The sequence below is a fragment of the Stigmatopora argus genome, chromosome 23, assembly GCF_051989625.1.
Source record: "Stigmatopora argus isolate UIUO_Sarg chromosome 23, RoL_Sarg_1.0, whole genome shotgun sequence".
NCBI lineage: Eukaryota > Metazoa > Chordata > Actinopteri > Syngnathiformes > Syngnathidae > Stigmatopora > Stigmatopora argus.
The window spans coordinates 4,810,844-4,831,827 of record NC_135409.1 but is presented as its reverse complement, the minus strand read 5'-3'; the positions used below and the strand labels follow the sequence as shown (position 1 = coordinate 4,831,827).

The following is a 20,984-nucleotide window of genomic DNA, read 5'->3' as shown; positions in this document are numbered from 1 at the left end:
CAGACATGGCCGCGATAAACGAAAAACCGCAAAGTAGGGTCACCCCTATTTAATTTTTTATTTTTATTTTTTATTTCAGTGCTGAGTCCTAGTAGCAAGCGGAGGACAGGGGAGTGGCTTCCCCTTGCGAGTTTCAGCATGGAATTTCACATTTTTATGAACTTACAAAAAAAATTAAATAACAAAACATTTCCCCCAGAAAAAAAGCCGCGATATTCGAGGGATTACTGTGTTCCAAAAAATATCATAATGATGATGAATTTAGATTAGATTAGATAACTGTATTCATCATTCAGGAAATTTCATTGTCACAGTAGCAAGAGGGTGAGAATACAGACAGCAAAATACATTTTAGACATAAATAAATAGTTAATAAATAAATAAACATATAAATACATTAATTAATAAATATATAAATATATATATATAAATTTATATATATATAAATATATAAATAAATAAGCGTGTTGCTGAAATATATATATAAATAAATATATAAATAAATATATAAATAAATAAGCATGTTGCTGAAATATATATATATATATATATATATATATATATATATATACATACAGTTGTGGTCAAAAGTTTACATACTCTTGTGAAGAACATAATGTCATGGCTCTCTTGAGTTTCCAGTTATTTCTACAACTCTGATTTTTCTCTGATAGGGTGATTGGAACAGATACTTCTTTGTCACAAAAACATTCATGAACTTAGGTTCTTTTATGACTTTATTATGGGTGAACAGAAAAAAGTGATCAAATTTGCTGGGTCAAAAATATACATACAGCAGCGCTAATATTTGGTAACATGTCCCTTGGCCATTTTCACTTCAATTAGGCGCTTTTGGTAGCCATCCACAAGCTTCTGGCAAGCTTCTGGTTGAATCTTTGAGCACTCCTCTTGACAGAATTGGTGCAGTTCAGTTAAATTTGATGGCTTTCTGACTTGTTTCTTCAGCATTGTCCACAGGTTCTCAATGGGGTTTAAGTCAGGACTTTGGGAAGGCCATTCGAAAACCTTAATTCTAGCCTGATTTAGCCATTCCATTACCACTTTTGATGTGTGTTTGGGGTCATTGTCCTGTTGGAACACCCAACTGCGCCCAAGACCCAATCTTCGGGCTGATGACTTTAGGTTATCTTGAAGAATTTGAAGGTAATCCTCCTTCTTCATTATCCCATTTACTCTCTGTAAAGCACCAGTTCCATTGGCAGTAAAACAGCCCCACAGCATAATACTACCACCACCGTCCTTGACGGTAGGCATGGTGTACTTGGGGTTAAAGTCAACAGCTGTAGTCACTCATAATCACTCACAAGAAGATAAGAGGCTATGCTATGAAGCTCATTTCACTGACACAACTTTCTAAGTCACCCAAATTGCTAATTCGTGTTAATGTCAAAATTAATTTTGACTTATGATTAGCATAACTAGATGAACTGGATGGATTTTATTAATGAAATGACACAATCCAGATTTAAATACAGATGATTGCCAGCCTTTCCTCCACATTATTGCCCACAAAATTATTTGTTTTAGTTTTCTTAACTTGTCCTGCAAAATTAAAATCATTTTGATATCCGACACAATTTTGTTTTTCTAAAAATATCATTTCCATTGAGATATGAATTCACACATGACATTCGTGCCATGTGAGCGACGACGATGACTGAGCTTGTTTCTCTTCCATCCAATTCTAAAGTCAAGTTAATAGAACAAATGTTGCGGTAAGAGGCCTTTACATCCCTAACACAAAAACATCATTGCAAAACCGGAAAAGCGGCGATTATGCCTCGGATAGGCGGCATTCATTTGTGAGATTGTAAAGTATTCTTGGAAACGATAGAATCTGCTGTGTGGGATGCATGCAGGAGCCATGATGCTTTAGATTGTTGGTAGGCAACACTAAACCTGGGCTTAGCTGCATACACTCAGAGAGATCACAGTGTGTATCTCCTGTTACCCCTGTTGTATGGGCACGGTAATAATATTTGGTATTTCAGACTTAAATCAGATATTATTCATGTGTTTTCCTTGACGAGGAATTAATCCAATGCACTTTGGAGTATTGATAAACAAAACTGTTGGCGTTTTTAGCGGAGTTATTATCGTTGCCATCTCCTCTCCTGGTTAATGTATTGTTTAAATGGAAGTGTAATTATACAATCACTGTTTTTATATAATGGAGTTACAAAAACGCCTCATTTCGTGTCACGTCTTTGTTTTCTGCAGGTTTTGGATCCTGAGCTGGAAATTGCCGATCACGCTTTTCCGCCACAGTCCTCGCAAGCTTCGGCTCCCAAGATTCAGGTAAAAGTCTGCAGAGCTGTCAGAAAGATTTTACCAAGCTACTAAATTCGGATTTTGTATCAAAACTACGAAAATCCGAAAATCCTTTTTTTTTTGTTCCAGCAATTTATATGGGAAAAAAATGAAATTGTTGAACGTTTTCGTTTTTTTTGGCTGGCCATTTGAACTCATCATTTCGAGACGTGACGTCAATAAGTTTTGCATTTTGCACGGTGTCAAAACTTTCCATTATTTTGAAAGTAGCGTGCTCACTTCCTTTTCACCAACTGGTGTGTTAGCTAAAACCAAAATGTGAGTAATATTTCATATGATCAGTGTTTTTTTTTTTTTTGCAACAATAAACTATAGAAAAAATGGGAAACTATTTGAAAATTAGATCATATTGATCTTTTTGGGGTATTTCAGACTGGTAAATGCCAATAGGAAAAATAGTCACAAAATCAGAAAATTCTCTCGTTATGATTATCGACGTTTGGCAACTGAATTGGCTTTTTGGGGGGTACTTTTTGATTGAATTGAATTTCTTTTGTAAAGTGACTCTCAAAAGTAGCCTTGCGCAGATCAAATTAGGTTAACTAGAATTTTCCTTTCCTCACTGTGTATCGTAAACGACTTAATCATGACGCCGTGTCTTCGATTCGACTGTGTTTATACTTAAGTAGGACTGTAATATGTATTTCAGGATAAGGAGATCCGGGCCATCTTCCTGTGGCTGTTTGCTCAGCTTTTCCTGGGCTATCGTTGGTGTTTACATATCATCCGCATTCACCCCGAACCAGTTATTCGCTTCCATAAAGTAGGACGAAGCGCCTTCATCCTAATTGTCGCACAAACCTGATCTTCGGTGGGCTTCATTTTTTTTTTTCTTCCCTGCAGGCGGCCTTTCTTGGGCAGAGAGCACTTACGGAAGATGACTTCCTAATGAAGGTTTTGGACGGCATGGCGTTTGCGGGCTTTGTGTCAGAGCGAGGACCTCCCTACAGGGCGACCGATTTGTTCGACAATGTGAGTGAGGAAAAGAGAAGCAAATGTACCGTATTTACTCGCATGTGAGCCGCATTTGTCGGACAAAAAAATGATGACTGAATCGAGGGTACGGCTTATATGCGCATAAAAAGACGACATGCTCGAAACTGCAAGGTGACAAAGACGAAACGCCATAACACCATAACACCAAAACGCCATGACGCCATAACGCAAGACAATGCGGCCGATACGGTCATTTATTTCAAAATAGAGAAGAGATAAACCGATAAAATGCTAAACAAAATTTATTTTGATGTCTGTGAATGAAATTCAAGAAGAAGAAAAAACATATCTTGCATAAAACGTGAAAAAACTCACTGGTGCCTGTCACTGCTCACTCAGGGTGTCGCCGTCTTACCTAGTTAAAAGTGCTCTGACTGGCCAGACGCGAGTAGCCTTGATGTGTTCGTAGCTTTTACCATGTTAGCACTTCCCAATAGTTGTTAAGGCTGATCGAAGGTCTTGTGGTCGATTGTTAAAATATTAGCCTTGATACCTGCGTAATGTGTATCCCATGCTATTATTACACCCACAGACTTGGTGAACACTATACTGCTACGGACACACTTCCTGGTTATGCTTATGTCACTTCCTTTTGAAAGGAAATGATTGCACATTTGTGGTTATGAGATAAAACAAAATTTTATGGGTGTGGCTTATACGCGGGGCCGGTCAATATGCGAATAAATGCGGTACATCATATTTCATTCATAGCTGTGAAGTCTTAAAGTGCTTTTCCAGGAGAGAAGTTCCTCAACTCTTTCTGTTCTCGCAGCTGGTGGCCAATGAAGTAGAGAGGATCCGGCAGGAGGAAGCCTCGCCGCACAAAGTCATGAGTCACGTCAGAGAGTTGGCCGAGCATCTTTTTAAAAACGTACGCCCGCGAACGATAGGCTCCGCTCGAAGAAATAGTGGACGACTCATGTTGGCCTCTCTTTCCAGGAGAACCCTTACCCAGCAGTGAGCATGCATAAAGTCCAGCGACCGTCAGAAAATGGACAGAAAGCCCCTCCGGGTCAGGCTCCCTTTCCCGGGCTGGACGAGGTGACGGTGCAACTTTTCATCGACCACGCCACCGCCAAGCTCAAGACGGCGCCGCCGGCGGTCAAGGCTGAGGTTAAAAGCAGGGTGCCGTCCGGGCCTCCGCTTGGTGAGCCTTGCTTGCAATTTGTTTGAGTTTGATTTATATAATAAGGGATGGCACATATTAATGAACATATTTATATTCATGTTAATGAACATATACAGTGGGGCAAATAAGTATTTAGTCAACCACCAATTGTGCAAGTTCACCTACTTGAAAAGATTAGAGAGGCCTTTAATTGTCAACATGGTCAATTGTCAACCATGAGAGACAAAATGTGGAGAACCCCCCCCCCCCATCTAATCTTTTCAAGTAGGATAACTTGCACAATTGGTGGTTGACTAAATACTTATTTGCCCCATTGTATACAGTAATCCCTCGAATATCGTGGTTAATGTAGACCAGACATGGCCGCGATAATCGAAAAATTGTGAAGTAGGGTCACCTCTATTCTAACTTTTTTTTCAGTGCTGAGTCCTAGTAGCAAAAATGGCTTCCGCTTACGAGTTTCAGCGTGGATTTTCATATTTTTATGAACTTTAAAAAAATAATAATAGCGGAAAAAAATCGCAAAGTAGTGAATTCGCGATAAGTGAAGACGTGATAATTGAGGGATTACTGTATGTAAATATGTAAGATTGTAGCCGAGGGCTAATTTCCATCTTTAGTCCCTTGTTTAGGTTGAAGATAAACGATGACACATACTAGACATACACACACAGCACAGTTTTAGACAGCGTTGTGATCGTAATTTTGTTCGTCTAACAACCAGGCTTTAAGATGATTGTCCTAGAGGTTCAGAGACAGGAGTTCACGTATGTTAATTGGTATTGACTTCCAGGTATGAACAAGGAAGGTGTTTTGGCTGAATTCACTCTTTTTGATGGGAACTACACAGTCACCTCTAGAGCCAGCCCTTGTTGATGTGTTGAAAGTTTTTGTACAAAATTTTGTAGTGGAAGAGGAGCTTTGTGTTGGAAAATGTTGTATACTAAGGTGGCATCTGCATAATTAACCATATTGTTCCAGTTCAGGCGTTTTTGTTTTTTTTAATATCTGACAATGGTAGTGCGTTTTTGGTTTTCTGTCTAATACTCTCAGAGCTTGCTCATATAAGGTTTCAATTGGTTTTAGTGTTGTTTTGCAGCCCGATGACCAACTTGTTAGGCAGTAAGTCATGTGTGATATGATCATTGTGGCAAAATATAATTTCGCTGACTCAGGTGTTAGATTGTTTATAATGAACTTAAAATTGGACAAATTTAATTACATTTTATTTAGCGTGTTTCACCTGGCTGCAATCATATTTCATCACGTTTGGACACGTCTCCTGCTAAAAAATGGTCCCTTTTTTTAAATCCAGGTCATTTGAAAAACTTAAATTTGCCCTGAAAGCAAGAACATTCATTCCCTTCCCCTTTAAAGTTTTTAGAGGTCCAAGTTAATCACCAGTTCTAACAACGCCGCCAACGTCTCCCCGCGCTCAGCGTGTGTTTAATGGGCTTCATTTTGAAGTGCCACGTTGATAAATGAGCCTCACGCTTGCCTGCCTTCCGCAGGAGACACGGTGGACCGGAACAGCAACGTGATGGCCAACAGCGCCCGGCGACTGGAGGTTGTCAGGAACTGCATCACGTATATTTTTGATAACAAAATGTTGGAGGCGAAGAAGGTAGGGATCACCAGTCATTTGGAAAAGTGAACTTTTTCGGCTTAGTAAACACAACGAGAAATTGAACCGTAACGTTTCATTTGCAGCTGATGCCAGCTGTCATCCGAGCGCTGAAGGGTCGGGCAGCTCGTGTGTGTTTGACCCAGGAGCTCAATCAACACGTTTTGCAGAATCGGGCCGTGCTCGATGACCAGCAGTTCGACTACATCGTTCGAATGATGAACTGCACATTGCAGGTTTGTTAACCGATCGTCAGCTAAAAGTTGGATTCGTGGGTTTATTCACCTTTATTTTTGGGATGTCCCAATCACGTTTGGCCATGTGACTCCAAGTCGCCTGATTTTGAGAATCTGCCAATCCAATACACAAGAAATGTACCGTAATACCTCGACATACGAGTGCCCCCAATGAGGCAATAAAAAAATCCCTTATTTCAATTGTGCAGTTGTGTTCCAATTCAAAGTTTTTCAAGTAACATTTTCTGTCATTTGTAGGACTGCTCGCATATCGATGAACATGGCATTGCAGCAGCCCTTCTCCCATTGGTCACGGCTTTTTGCAGGGTAGGTCCATCGGTTGTTATTTTTTAATAACGTTTTCACAAAGTACCGTATTTACTCGCATATAAACCGATATTGTAAGGTGAGATATTTCAACATTGTAAGCAATTTGGCTGCCACAACATCTTAAACTTCTGATAAGAAAATTGTAATTCATTAAAAAGCATCAGGTTCTCATCAAGATAGACTTATTTCTTTTTTCAAATGGAATAATTTGGCATTTTGCATTTACAAAGACAGGCATATTAACTTCCTAATGATATTGATCCTAATAATGTAATAATAATTTGATTCATACAGTATCTCAGAAATACCACGTGCGGTGATTTTTCTGAAGATTTTCCCTTCAAAGTAACACATTTGTACTCCCTATTAAAATCAGGAATATGGAGGTGAAAATTGTGAATCAGGGGGGCGGCTTATACGCGATAAATTGTATAATTCAACAATTTTAAGGCACTTTTAATGGTGCGCCTTACATGCGGGTAAATACGGCATGCCCATTTAAGAGCATCCGTTATTGGCATTAGACGTCTTAAGCCGTGATTAGCGGTCAATTAGTTAAAAGTGGAAGGCCTCAATTTTGTGTTCCTCCTTTTTTGACAGAAATTGGGGGCTGGCATCACTCAGTTCGCGTACAGCTGTGTGCAGGAGCACACGGTGTGGACCAACATGCAGTTCTGGGAAGCCATGTTTTACAGCGACGTACAGAATCACATTAGGGCACTTTATCTGGAGACAGAGGACGGAGAGCATCACAACCACACGGTGAGCGCTCCGAAGGACCGCCTATGGACCGGTCGTGACCAAAAGCCGTAAATGCTACCCTTCCTCAGGAGCAGCGGGACGTGCCCGGCCGTCCAATGGGCGCGCTGGAACTGGCATCGGAGCAGAGCCGCCTGTGGCCGACGCTCGGCAAAGACGTGCAGACGGAGCGCGTACAGAAGGAGGAGAGTACCGTGTTCAGCCAGGCCATCCACTACGCCAACAGGATGAGCTATTTGCTGCTACCGCTCGACACCAGCAAGAACCGCCTGCTCCGGAGTTCCGGTCTCGGAGACGTGGAGAGCGTCAGCAACAGCTACGTGACCAACAGGTGGGCTGGCGAGAGTCCCGTCGACCGGGCGACCGCGCGACCGCGCGACCGCGCGACCGCTTCCCCGTCGTAACGCTCGGCGCTTCAGCATTGCCGGGAGCATGGCGGAGAGTTACGATACGGAGAGTGGCTTCGAGGACGCCGAGAGCTCCGACGTGGCTAACTCGGTGGTGCGCTTCATCAACCGCTTCGTGGACAAAGTGTGCAATGAGAGCGGCGTGACCAACGAGCATCTAAAGGCCCTGCACACCATGATACCAGGTCGCGCTCTCTCTCTTTTTTTTTTACATGGACCAATTTGGTCAAAGGACCTCACCAATGGCCATTCGGTTTGATTTCAGATATCGTTCAAATGCACATCGAGACGTTAGACGCGGTTCACCGCGAGAGCAAACGACTGCCGCCGATCCAAAAGGTAACCCATTCCTATTTTTACGTTCCGCCGGAGAAATTCCACGCAGAGCCGGCCCGCCCAGCCCCCTCGGCTTCCCTCTCCACCAATTCCTACCGGTCGCCAGGTATGTGTGTGACTCGCAAAGACCGCTGAGCAAGGCATGCTGGGTGATGATTCCTCTTCGCTGGTGTGAACACAGCTAACGTGGCGTGCGTGCGTGCCTTCATTTGGAAGGGTGCTGTCGGATTGTTTGATGGAGAGGGATGGGGGGGCTGAGCTGTGTGGAAAACAAAAAAAAAAGTGTAATCGTTGACGAAATAAAACACTCGAATGTACCGTATTTTCCGCAATATAAGGCGCACCGGCGTATAAAGCATGCCTTCAACAGATGGCGTTTTAAAACTTTCTATGTATAGTCGTACCTCTACTTACAAAATTAATTGCTTCCAGAACTTTTTTCTTGAAAATTTCGTAAGTAGAGGTGTACTTTATATGTAAATTCTCTAATTCGTTCCACGGTCCTCATACAACTACCAACTAAACCCTTGAAAATTGGTCAAAATCCCTATTTTGTATGAAAGATGTGAGGACACACACCAAAATTGGAGAAAATTATAAGGAAATTATTTATTACTGTCTTAAAATAAATAAAGCATATGAAAATGTGCCCTGCACCGCGGCCGTTATTATGAGAGATGTAATACCCGTGTTTGTCCGTTCTACCAGGGCCGAAAGCTGTCCACTTTGTATTCCATGTTAGGGTTTTACATGTGCCCTATGCGTGTGTGAAAATATGTGCCGCGTTGCATTTGTACGGTTTTTAATCGCTTAATAAGCGGAATTGCAATCATTAATAAGGGGAGCATTTAGTCGAGGTGGACAGGTATGTAAGAGAGAATCTTGGAACATGGATAGTGGTTGTTGTGAGACAGCCAATTGAATTGAATTGAATGCATTATATGAGATAGAATGAGAGCGCTGAAATAAGAGCCCAGTAGAGGGTAGCGATGTTTTAAAGTGAGAATCAATGCATCCGCGACAATATTTTCCAAATAACATAACGGATAAGGAAATGCATTTACTTTTTGGGGGATTCCCTAACTTGGATGTTTTTCGTATCAAGTCACTCATTTGCCTATAAAAAAATTGTAACCTGAAAATTTTGTACCTAGAGGCATTCGTAAGTAGAGGTATGACTGTCTAAGGCGCAGTTGACATAGTAAAAGTAGTGTTTTGGAGATGGTGCATTTTGCATACACTAGATAGCGCTGCGCAAAACGGAATGTTATGCCACGATTAACCAATATTGATCCATATCTAAGGCTCACTGTCATCTTTTGAGAAACTAAGTCTTTATGGCGTGCATTTTAGTGCGGAAAATACGGTAATCCGACTGTACAGTGGTTAATATTGTGACTTTTTTTTACTCACGGGCATGGTTGCAAAGCATGAGGATGGAATGCGGTGGTCTTCAACATCATTAAGCCCCTTGGCTTTGGTGCTCTATTTCTCTTCCCTCCACACAGCCCAAGCTGCTCAGGCCGACGCTCCTGGCAGGCGAGGAGCTGGTGATGGACGGCATGCGGGTTTACCTCGTCCCGGACGGACGCGAGGAAGCCACGGGGACGATGGGAGGCCAGCCCCTCTTGCCCGCGGAGGGGGCCATTTTCCTCACCACCTACCGACTCATCTTCAAGGGCACGCCCACCGACCCGCTGGGTGCGAGACAAGACCATGTGTGGCGTGTTTAAAAAACAGGGTAAAACGGACTTTACAGAGTACTTGACTTTCTGCTTACGTTCTGCAGTGGGCGAGCAGGTGGTGACCCGTTCCTTCCCCATCGCGTCGTTGACCAAGGAGAAGAGGATCTCTGTTAATTTACCCATGGAACAGTTTGTCCAGGATGGGCTTCAACTCCGGTCCTGCACCTTTCAGGTACTCTTCAAAGTCCAGCTGTATCCTTAAAATCATATTGATTTGCCATTTCATGACGTCACGGCGCTATTGCGTCATGACGTCATCGTCTGATGGCGTCGTCAACTTGCAGTTTCGTGCATGTCGTGTTTTTATGAGCATATAAGCCGTACCCTCGATTCAGTCACCATTTTTTTGTCCGACAAAAGCGGCTTATGTGCGGGTAAATACGGTATTCATTATTTATTTATTGGGTGGGGCCCAGTGGATGAGTGGTTAGCGCGTCGGCCTTGCAGTTCTGGGGTCCTGGTTTGGACAGAGTTTGCGTGTTCTCCCCGAGCCTGTGTGGGTTTTCTCCAGGCACTCCGGTTTTCTTCCCACATTTCAAAAACATGCATGCTAGACTGGTTGCACACTCTAAATTGCCCCAGGGTATGAGTGTGAATGGTTGTCTGTTTCCTCGTGCCCTGCGATTGGCTGGACACCAATTCCCGCCTCGTGCCCAAAGTCAGCTGGGATAGGCTCCAGCACACCCCGCGACCTTTGTGAGGAGAAGTGGTTTAGAAAATGAATGAATAAATGAATATTTATTGGGTATCTTGTCCTTTTCTAGACTTTGATGGTGACATTTCTCATGGTAAATCCAATGCCTTAATGCCATCTAGTGGCGATCTGCCGCCGTGCATTTATACTCTTCTAGTTTTCACATTTTGCCAGGCCTCCTTGTTATTGCAACGGGATTAGACGTCCTCGTCGTCGTTGGAAGCCAATGAGCGGCGTTTCGTAAAACATACGACCGGACCGGACCGGCTCCTTGACGTGCCTTCTGTTCCATTCGCAGCTGATGAAAATTGTCTTCGACGAAGAAGTGGCGGCAGACCTGGCGGAGGTTTTCAGGAAACACATGCACAAACTACGCTACCCCCAACACGTGCAGGGAACGTTCGCCTTCACCGTGGGTCAGAGCGGCAAGCTGATAGTGGAGCACAAGGCGAAGGACAAGAACCAATCCCTCAAGTACGGCCAAAGGGATACCGCTCGCTCAGCGGATCCCATTCCAACACGTCTTTGTTTCCTCTAGGACGCTTTCCAAAAACCTGGTGAAGAGCGCCAAGCGAACTATCAACCGGCAGTACGTGGCCAAGAAGAAATACTCTCCGCCTACTTGGGAGAACCGGAGCAGCTTGCAGTCCGAGTTGGACGAGGATGAAATTTCGGGTACGCGCAAGCCGATATCGGAACCCCTTCTAAATCAGGGGTCGGGAACCTTTTTGACGAAGAGAGCCACAAACAATTCATATTTTCAAATGTTATTCCTTGTGAGCCATACTACGAATTTAAAAGTCAAAATACATACATGTAAATGAGTGCCTTTTCATTTTTTTTGGTGTAATTTCACCACTTTTAAAGTGGAAAAAACTGAATATTTTTTTAAAGATTCTTATGCTGTTGCTAATCAATGAGAGGGTGCATTCCAGAAGAGTCTACTGCAAAAAAATGAAGATTAAAGCAAAAAAAATGAAGATTAAAGCAGTTCTAAATGTAGTATCTCAGTTCTGTCAACAACGATTTCCATATTTTAGCTCACAGGTTAGCAAAGAGCCAGATGCACCCATCAAAAGAGCCACATGTGGCTCCTGAGCCATAGGTTCCCTACCCCTGTTCTAAATCCTCGCGGCTTTGGTCGATCGCCGGTTAATCCGCCTGCGTGTCCGCAGTCTCCGACGAGGTGGATCAGGGCTCCCTGACGCTGTCCTCCACCATGCGCTCGTCGGACAGACAGACGATGAGCAACGTGGTGGAACGGGCGTGCTGCCGAGACTACCAACGAATGGGCCTGGGCACGCTCAGTAACAGCTTGACCCGCTCCAAGAACGAGCCCTTCCGAATTTCCACCGTCAACCGCATGTACACGGTGTGCAGGAGGTGAGCCAAAACGCGCCTGATTTGTTGTTCTGGCGGCGCCGGAAATATCTTTTTTTTTTTTCCGCAGCTACCCGGGCCTGCTCATCGTACCGCAAAGCATCCCCGATTCCAACATCCAGAGAATTTGCCGCTGCTACCGGCAGAACCGCTTTCCCGTGGTCTGCTGGCGGAATTCTCGCACCAAGGCCGTCCTCCTCAGATCGGCCGGCCTCCACGCCAAAGGGGTGGTGGGATTTTTTAAGTCTCCCAACGCGCCGACGTCAGGTAAACGCACGTGGTGGATCGCCGGGTCCTCCCGGTCCAAACGGATTGACAAGGTTTTTACCGGCTGGACGTTTTGCGGCTGCAGGTCCCTCCCAGGCGGACTCCACCAGTCTGGAGCAGGAGAAGTACCTGCAAGCCATCATCAGCTCCATGCCGTCGTACAACGAGAGCAGCGGCAGGAACACGCTCAGCGGCTTCACCTCCACCCACATGAGCGCTTCAGGTGGGTGGTCTCCGATTCGCCCAGAAGCCGACCCCGATTTTTAATTCCCCACCCCCATCGCAGACTCGTCAGACAAACTGCGGCAGCCAAAGATCAGCGTTCTGATGAAGCAGGTGATGGGCGCCAAGGAGGACTCACCCGGAACTTTCAACAGAGGAGGTGAGGAGAGTTATCGAAAGCAAACGGGGAAATCGGAACAACCCACTCGCACGGTTTCGGGGGTGTCAATCCCGCATGAAGAGCTGCCAACTTGGATTGGATTGGATAACTTTATTCATCCTGTATTCGGGAAATTTCATTGTGACAGTAGCAAGAGGGTGAGAATGCAGATACAGGAAAGGCATAGTTACACATAGTTACAAGTTAGACAATACAGTCCCAAAGGCCCCAAATTTCCCGAGTTTACAAGCAACACAAACTCCTGGAATCCGGACAACTCCCCTAAACTCCGGAAATCCCCAAAAATTGTTACCTAAAATTTTGGAAAAGTACAAAATTTCCAATTTAAAACTCTCAAAATTCACACCATCGCTACGACTTCCGCATTTGATTCAACTGCACTGTAAACCGGATGAATTCGATAACACGAGTGCATTGTGAATTATCCGAGTTACAAGTTCTGACAAATGATTCGTCTTGTGCGACTTCAGCGTGGCAATCGATTCGGAATCGATTGCGTAGGTAGCCACCATCGCTTTAACATTTTCGTTTTGGGTTTTTTCATAAGAGAAGTAAGTATTATTAAGGCTGACCAAACCACCAGTCTTTTGTTCTGAAACAAACCTTATCTTTTCAATAAGCGCAAAATGGATGGCAATTTGAATGGAACTTCTAATAAGAAACCCAGACACTCATTGGTTCGTATTTGACAAAATATCCCATGTTGAAGCCGTCACCAAAAAGACCGACTTCAGCGTGACACGGTGGAATGACTGACTGTAAAACGCACGTAGAATGACCTAAACACAATGCTGTACTTTTTCAATAGTACAGCATAAACATGATAACAACAGTTTCATTTAAATTGTACTACGTTATTATTTATTTTACATTTTATCTTGATTTTGCGTGAATCGCATTCTCTCCTGAAATGGGTTCAACGGAGGGTTGGCAGCTCTGGGCATGGTAGTCTGCACCACCAGGAAGCTCAAACGGTCTTTTTTTTTTTTTTTTGCTTGTCATTTGACCTCAGCTCTTGGTCAAAGGGCCAAAGTCATCTCCCTCTCTCAGCCCAAAATGTCCGCCAAGGCCAGGAACTCTACGAGAGGTACAGTAGGCCACGTCAAGGCCACCCCGCCCTCCAACTAATCAAATCTCTTTAACAGAACCGCCCGCGTTTCTGGCATCATCAACGGTAGTGCCGCGTACCTCCGAACTAACGGTTTCTCTACTTTTTGTGTCAAATCTTGATTCCTCCTGTGTTTGTGTGCACGCACGCGCATGCCGCCGCAGCTGCTGCAGCTGTTACTCCGCAGCGTCCTCGTTTGACTTTCGATCCTTTTGTCCGTCCGACAGCGGATGGTTTCGGGTACCGTATTTACTCGCGTATAAGCCGCATCCTTAAAATTGCCTTAAAATTGTTGAATTTTACAATGTCTCGCGTATAAGCCGCTCCTTGATTCACAATTTTCAACTCCATATTCATGGTTTTAGTAGGGAGTACAAATGTGTTACTTTGAAGGGAAAATTTTAAGAAAACTTATCGCACGTAGTATTTCTGAGATACTGTATGAATCAAAGGCACATTATTAGGGTCAATATCATAAGGAATTAATTCATCCAATAATGGGTGTTTTCTTACTGCAAAACAGAAAATAACCACCAATAGTAAATGTTATTACTGGTGAAAAAGAGCATAGCAAGTCTTGCGCGCATAAGCCATTCACATTTCCTGAACCGCTTTATCCTCACTAGAGTCGCGGGGGGTGCTGGAGCATATCCCAGCTGACTTCGGGCAAGAGGCAGGGAACACCCTGAATTGGTGGCCAGCCAATCGCAGGGCACAAGGAGACAAACAACCATTCACGCTCACACTCATACCTAGGAGCAATTTAGAGTGTCCAATCAGCCTACCAAGCATGTCTTTGGAATGTGGGAGGAAACCGGAGTACCCAGAGAAAACTCACGCAAGCCCAGGAAGAACATGCAAACTCCACACAGGTGGACCAACCTGGATTTGAATCCACGTCTCCCAATGTGAGGCTAACGTGCTAACCACTCACCCAACGGGCCGCCACCCTTGATTCAGTCATCTTTTTTTGTTTTGTTACAAATACGGCTTATATGCGAGAAAATACGGTAGTTCTCCCATCACTTCTATAGCGTTTAGCAGCATGGCTCTTAGGTTGACGGGCGTCAAACTGAAAATCAAAGGCTACTCACTACCTGATTACGGAGAGAAAGCGTGTCTCCGTTCGGGTCGTAACGTGGCTTTCGCATGTCTGCCAGGAAAATGGGGGAGCATCCGAGGCAGCGGGCGGTTAAGCGCCTATAACCCGGACGTGGGGACGCGCTTGGCGGGGAAAGAGTCGCCGCAGCCCAACGGCGGGCCCAGCGAGGCGCTGTTTCTACGTCAGCACAGGGCGTATCTCTACATAATTGGGGACAAAGCCCAGCTCAAGGTGAGTCACCTGGCTGGTGGAGGCCGAGGCCACCACCTTACTTAGCGGGATGGTGCGTTCCCAGGGCGGGAAACAGGACTCGTTCCAGCAATGGGAGGTGGTGCCCATCGAGGTGTGCGACGTGCGGCAAGTGAAGAACAGCTTCAAGAAGCTGATGAAGGCCTGCGTGCCCAGTTCCACCATCTCGGACAGTTCCAACTTCTTACGCTACCTGGAGGAGTCTGAATGGATGGTCCTGGTGAGAAATTGTTGGTCTTTGTAAGTTGTTGTCGTTGTTTTCTTCTGTCACATCATTCGTTTGTGCCGGAGTAGCTGCACAGGGTGCTGCAGGTGTCAGTCCTCGTGGTGGAGTTGCTGGACACAGGATCGTCCGTCATGGTCAGCTTGGAGGACGGCTGGGACGTCACCACCCAGGTTTGGAGATCCCGTCGAGCGATACACGTCATCACCCTGAATGTCGCGACCGGCTCCCGCGTGAAACGGCTTTCTGGGTCCAGGTGGTGTCTTTGGTGCAGCTGCTGTCCGACCCTTACTACCGGACGTTCGACGGCTTCCGGCTGCTGGTGGAGAAGGAGTGGCTGTCGTTCGGACACAGGTTTAGCCACCGTGGCGCGCAGACGCTTAGCAGCCAGAGCAGTGGCTTCACGCCGGTCTTTCTGCAGTTCCTGGACTGTGTGCATCAAGTCTGTATTCCGTACACTTTTCCCATTCAAATCCATCCAATCTGTGAATTTGTTTGTCATTTTTGGATCCCTTCTTCCTCAGATCCACCTTCAGTTTCCCATGGAGTTTGAGTTCAGCCAGTACTACCTGAAGTTCTTGGCCTACCACTACGTGTCGCATCGCTTCCGTACCTTCCTGTTGGACTCAGACTACGAGCGAATTGAACTGGGTACACTCACCAATCATGGCGATAGTACAGTGGTACCTCGAGATACCAGCTTAATGCGTTCGGGGACTGAGCTCGTATGTCGATTTTCTCGTAACTCAAACCAACGTTTACCATAGAAATGAACTCAAAACAAATTAATTCGTTGCAACACTCAGAAAAAACACCAAAAAACAGGATATTGGATGGAAAAAAATGTTTGATTTGTTCTAATTTGCAATCTATTAACAAAGTAACAAATAACTAGTGGTTTAATAGTACTAAAATGTGTTTAATAGTACTAAAATTATAAAATTAGACGATTTTGCACGGCAATGCGCTCGTTACATAAAATAAACAAATTTAAATGAACTTGGATTATGATGCAATATCGTCTGCAGGAGTTCTCTACGAGGAGAAAGGCGAGAGGAGAAGTCCCCAGGTGTGCAAATCCGTATGGGACTACATAGATCGACTCAACAAGAAGACGCCGGTTTTCTTCAACTTTATGTTCGCGCCAGAAGATGATGAGGTGAGCGCCATTTTTCAACTATTTGACGCTCTTAAACGGGGGTGTCAACCTCGGTTTGGTTCACGAGCCATATTCATGTCCACTAGCTCTCACATTGGCCAGACTACTTTATTTTTGCCCATGAAACCATATTTACTCGCATATAAGCTGCCCGCGCGTATAAACCGCACCCTTAAAATGGTTGAATTTTACAATTTCTCGCGTATAAGCCGGCCCCTGATTCACGATTTTCACCTCCATATTCATGGTTTTAATAGGGAGTACAAATGTGTTACTTTGAAGGGAAAATCTTAAGAAAAATCATCACAAGTGGCTTTTCTGAGATACTGTACGAATCAAAAGCACATTATTAGGGTCAATATCATAAGGAAATTAATATGCCTGTCTTTGTAAATGCAAAATATCAAATTATTCAATTTGAAAAAAGAAATAAGTCTATCTTGATGAGAACCTGATGCGTTTCAATGACAGAAATGACAATTTTCTTACTAGAAGTTTAAGATGTTGGGGCAGCCATATTGCTTCTAATGTCAAAATATCACCATTCTTACAATTGTTCATATTACTCCAATAGTTGTCGCTTTCGAACAAGGAATAAAACGAAAGAAAAAAATCAGTGGAATTTTGTTTAATTTCAAAATCACAAATGTACAAGCATGCAACTAAACCTCAATTCAAAAGAGAATTCACATGAGCGGTGTATACAGGTGTGTTCGTAGCGGTCTACTTTTCACCAGCACTGTGGGTGGGTGCAATAATAGCATGAGATAGCAGGTATCAAGGCTTATCTTTAAGCAATCGACTGCAGGACCTTCGATCAGCCTTAACAACAATTGGGATGTGCTGACATGGTAAATGGGCATCTATCAAGGCTACTCGCGTCTGGCCAGTCAGAGCTCGTTTAACTAGGTAAGACAGGGTTGCCTTAGGTAAGATGGTGACGCCCTGAGCGAGCAGTGACAGGCACAAGTGAGTTTTTTCACGTTTTATGCAAGATACGGTTTATTTTTTTTAGACATAGATGTCAAAATTTATTTTGTTTGGTGTTTTATCTGTTTATCTTTACTCTATTTTGAAATAAATGACCACATCGGCCGCATTGTCTTGCGTCATTGCATTTATGGCGTTTCGTCTTTGTCACCTTGCAGTTTCGTGCATCTCGTCTTTTTATGCACATATAAGCCGTACCCTCGATTCAGTCATTTTTTGTCTGACAAATGCGGCTTATATGCGAGTTAATACGGTAACTTAATGGCTCTCAAAAATGAGCGTCCACAGCGAGTTTAAGTGACAGTTACTTAGGTCATTTTTCATTGATTTTGGGTGAATTTCCGGGCTACTTCCTGTACTACTATTTTTAATCATTTCTAGGTTACTTCTTGTTGTTTTGTGGTATTTTACGGTTCCTTATTATTATTTTCCGCCATCTTTTTGGTGATCGCAGGTACTCCGGCCGTACACCTTCATCTCCAATTTAAAAGTGTGGGACTATTACACGGAGGAGACGCTCTCGGAAGGGCCGTCGTACGACTGGGAGCTGAGGGGCCGCCCGAATCGGGAGGCGTCGGACGAGGCGATGGAAAAGAGCGACGGCGGCGCGCCAAAGTCGCGGCGGCGCGCGGTCTGGCCCTGCTACGACAGCCTGAGCAAGACGGCGCCCGACGCCATCACCAAGCTTCTGCAGGACATGCAGGCGCTGGAGGCGGACCTCGGTCCCGTGACCGAGAAGTGGAAGGACACTTGGGATAAGATCAAGGCTACTCAGAGGAATGAGACTAAACTGGAGAGTAAGGTGAGACCAAACCGTTTTTTTCAAAACATTTTTATTTGTGTCCACTCACGGTACAGTAATCCCTCGATTATCGCGGTTATTGTAAACCACACATGGCCGCGATGAACAAAAAAACGCGAAATAGGGTCACCCCAATTTAAAAAAATAAATAAATATATATATTTTTTACTTCAGTGCTGAGTTCTAGTAGCAAGCAGAGGACAGGGGAGTGGCTTCCCGCTTGAGAGGTTCAGCGTGGATTTTCACATTTATATGAACTTACAAAAAATAATTTATTAACCAAAAAAATCTCCCCCAGGAAAAAAAAACGCAATATAGTTGAAGCCGCGATATTCGAGGGATTACTGTACTTTGTTCCAAAAAATATCTTGGTGCCGATGAACTTTGCTCTCCGAATTATTTTAAAGCGAGAAAGCAACCATCTAAATGGGAACAAATATTCCTGGAAAAACTTGATCCACAAAACAAAACTTATTTTTGTCCTATGATTAGCATAACTTGATGAACTAGATAGATTTTATAAATGAAATGACAATCCAGATTTAAATGCAGAGGATTGCCAGCCTTTCCTCCACGTTACTGCCCACAAAATTAAGATCATTTTGATTTCCCCTAGAAAAAAATCCACGATGAAGTGAAGCCGTGAAAGTTGAAGCCGCGATATTCGAGGGATTATTGTAATTTTTTTTGTTTTGTTAACTTGTCCTGCAGTCGCCATTCTCCAGCTCGCTTCTCATGTCGTCCAACTTGAGCCACCAACGGCGTTCCCAAGGTGTCTACCTACAGGAAAGCAGCGTGGGTTCCTCCATCAACTTATCCCTGGACTGCGAGGCCAGCGCCGCGTCTACGCCGGCGGCAGGCCGTCCAAGCACCAGCACGCTTTACAGCCAATTCCAGAGCACCGAGAGCGAGAACAGGTACGTGCATCTTTTTTTTTTTGGATAAAGTTAGTCCCTGAACTGTTGAATTAATATTACTTTATTTCCACGTCACTTTAGAAGCTTTGAAGGCATTTTATTTAAAAAGGGCGCTTTGCTGAAACCATGGAAACCGCGATGGTTTGTGCTAGACAAGACAAAACATCAGGTAGGGATGGCGCCATTTTTTTCCCTCTTTCCCCATCTTCCAATTTTTTTTATAACTTTTTTTTGTTTGTTGCAATCCAGCTGCGATATTACGAGAGCCGGCAGGACAAAGAGTGCAAAGGCGTCATCGAGCTAGCCGACGTCGAGTCAGTCCTTCAGGGGACGCCCGCCATGGGAGCACCCAAAAACATCGAGGAGAAAGCCTTTTTCGATGTAAGGGATTGTTCATTTATTGGCCGCCATTGACGGTGATAGACGTCCAATCCGTTTTTGATCCGATTTCCCCGTCCAAATGGATCGGATGTTTACAAGCGTCAATCGCAAAGAAGTTAAAGTGTTCTCAAACTAATTTGTCTTCAATCTTTAGCTCAAGACCACCAAACGAGTGTACAACTTCTGTGCCCAAGACAGCCCCAAGGCTCAGTTGTGGATGGACAGCGTTCAAAGCTGCCTATCGGACGCCTAGACATTTGAACTACTACATTTCAGTGTTTTTGCTAGAAAAAGAAGAAAAGAGAAAAAAAAATATCTATATATAACTACACGGAGCCATTCCACGTCTTGTGCGACGCACCCGGCATGAAGATTCTTCTCGACTCTCCTTCTTACTAACCCTTCCTTGTTTCCCCAATTCTAGCTTTGAAAAATTCCGGGAGGAATGATGGAACTGTGGGATTCCATTTTGGGACCACTTCTGGTCTCGTGACGCTTCATGAAGGTTTTTTTTTTGTTTTCGTCTTCGGCACCCACAATCTCCAGAAAGACATACTGTGAAAAGGCCATCAGGATCTTCTCGGAGAGTGTTTACAAGGTAGACAAAAGCCACCCCTCCCCCTTTTTTTTAACGTGAACCACTATGTAAACAGACATTTCAAGGATGTAGAAGGAAAATATGAAAAATGTGATCTTATGGGACACAAACACACTCAAGGAATGGTTAAAAAAAATGAATTTCCCCTTATAATGACACATTCAAATCCTTTAAATGTACGTGTTTATCACCTGACCGCACACTTTAACAATCCTGATGTAAAATATTCTGCTGTTATGATTTTTTTGGGGGGGGTATTGTAGTTTTGGCAGGTGGGGGCATTTTAAGTTTTTTTTGTATATACTACTCCAGATTTGTATGTAACGTTTATAGTAGTAATTTATTTAACTTCTCTCTCTATCAAAGTTTTGTCGAGCACCACTTTTAAAGTTTAGGAATTCAATGTGCCATTGGTTTGTTTCTGTATTAATGTGACTAATTCTCTTTTTTGTACTGTGCAGAATCCCCCCTGTTTATTTTTTTTTTAAGTTGTCCTTATTCATTCCCCACAATTTACACAAAAGTGGAAATTTGTGTTTGTGAAGGCCAGTGAGCTACTTTTTTTTTTAAATGGCTGATTGGATCAAAACCTTGCTAGGATACAGTTGAAATAAATGTCATACACGTGAAGCCATACAAGGCATTTATTTTATGAATATAGCACACAAAGCATTACAATAGCCCAGTGGTTCTTAACCGGGAGGTCAAAACACATCGACTCATGTCTATTCACGATAACATTCCCCGCTTGACCATCACTGGCTGCTGATGATATCTTTTTTTTCTTCATTTTCTGA

At 43.9% G+C, this 20,984-nt stretch overlaps 1 protein-coding gene across 6 annotated transcripts in view; it reads left to right on the top strand.

Moving 5' to 3' along the window:
• Positions 1–20,817, top strand: part of sbf1 (SET binding factor 1) — a 40,261-nt gene extending 19,444 nt beyond the window's left edge. For 2 of the 6 annotated variants that reach the window (XM_077594437.1, XM_077594434.1), the window contains 32 exons: positions 2,242–2,319; positions 3,002–3,115; positions 3,196–3,324; positions 4,121–4,219; positions 4,288–4,495; positions 5,989–6,101; positions 6,188–6,337; positions 6,596–6,664; positions 7,268–7,429; positions 7,504–7,757; positions 7,846–8,018; positions 8,099–8,172; positions 9,678–9,870; positions 9,959–10,086; positions 10,907–11,082; positions 11,147–11,283; positions 11,784–11,991; positions 12,059–12,255; positions 12,341–12,478; positions 12,542–12,637; positions 13,671–13,745; positions 14,927–15,099; positions 15,164–15,337; positions 15,412–15,513; positions 15,597–15,782; positions 15,865–15,991; positions 16,369–16,499; positions 17,944–18,291; positions 19,003–19,208; positions 19,290–19,377; positions 19,458–19,589; positions 19,744–20,817. In XM_077594437.1, coding sequence (XP_077450563.1) covers positions 2,242–2,319; positions 3,002–3,115; positions 3,196–3,324; positions 4,121–4,219; positions 4,288–4,495; positions 5,989–6,101; positions 6,188–6,337; positions 6,596–6,664; positions 7,268–7,429; positions 7,504–7,757; positions 7,846–8,018; positions 8,099–8,172; positions 9,678–9,870; positions 9,959–10,086; positions 10,907–11,082; positions 11,147–11,283; positions 11,784–11,991; positions 12,059–12,255; positions 12,341–12,478; positions 12,542–12,637; positions 13,671–13,745; positions 14,927–15,099; positions 15,164–15,337; positions 15,412–15,513; positions 15,597–15,782; positions 15,865–15,991; positions 16,369–16,499; positions 17,944–18,291; positions 19,003–19,208; positions 19,290–19,377; positions 19,458–19,589; positions 19,744–19,842 — 4,737 coding nt within the window. In that variant the 3' untranslated portion in view covers positions 19,843–20,817. Of the gene's footprint in view, positions 1–2,241; positions 2,320–3,001; positions 3,116–3,195; positions 3,325–4,120; positions 4,220–4,287; positions 4,496–5,988; positions 6,102–6,187; positions 6,338–6,595; positions 6,665–7,267; positions 7,430–7,497; positions 7,758–7,845; positions 8,019–8,098; positions 8,173–9,677; positions 9,871–9,958; positions 10,087–10,906; positions 11,083–11,146; positions 11,284–11,783; positions 11,992–12,058; positions 12,256–12,340; positions 12,479–12,541; positions 12,638–13,670; positions 13,746–14,926; positions 15,100–15,163; positions 15,338–15,411; positions 15,514–15,596; positions 15,783–15,864; positions 15,992–16,368; positions 16,500–17,943; positions 18,292–19,002; positions 19,209–19,289; positions 19,378–19,457; positions 19,590–19,743 lie in introns of all 6 variants that reach the window. The other 4 variants (XM_077594436.1, XM_077594433.1, XM_077594439.1 and 1 more) reach the window with 2 other exon arrangements.
• The last annotated feature ends 167 nt before the right edge of the window (positions 20,818–20,984 follow it).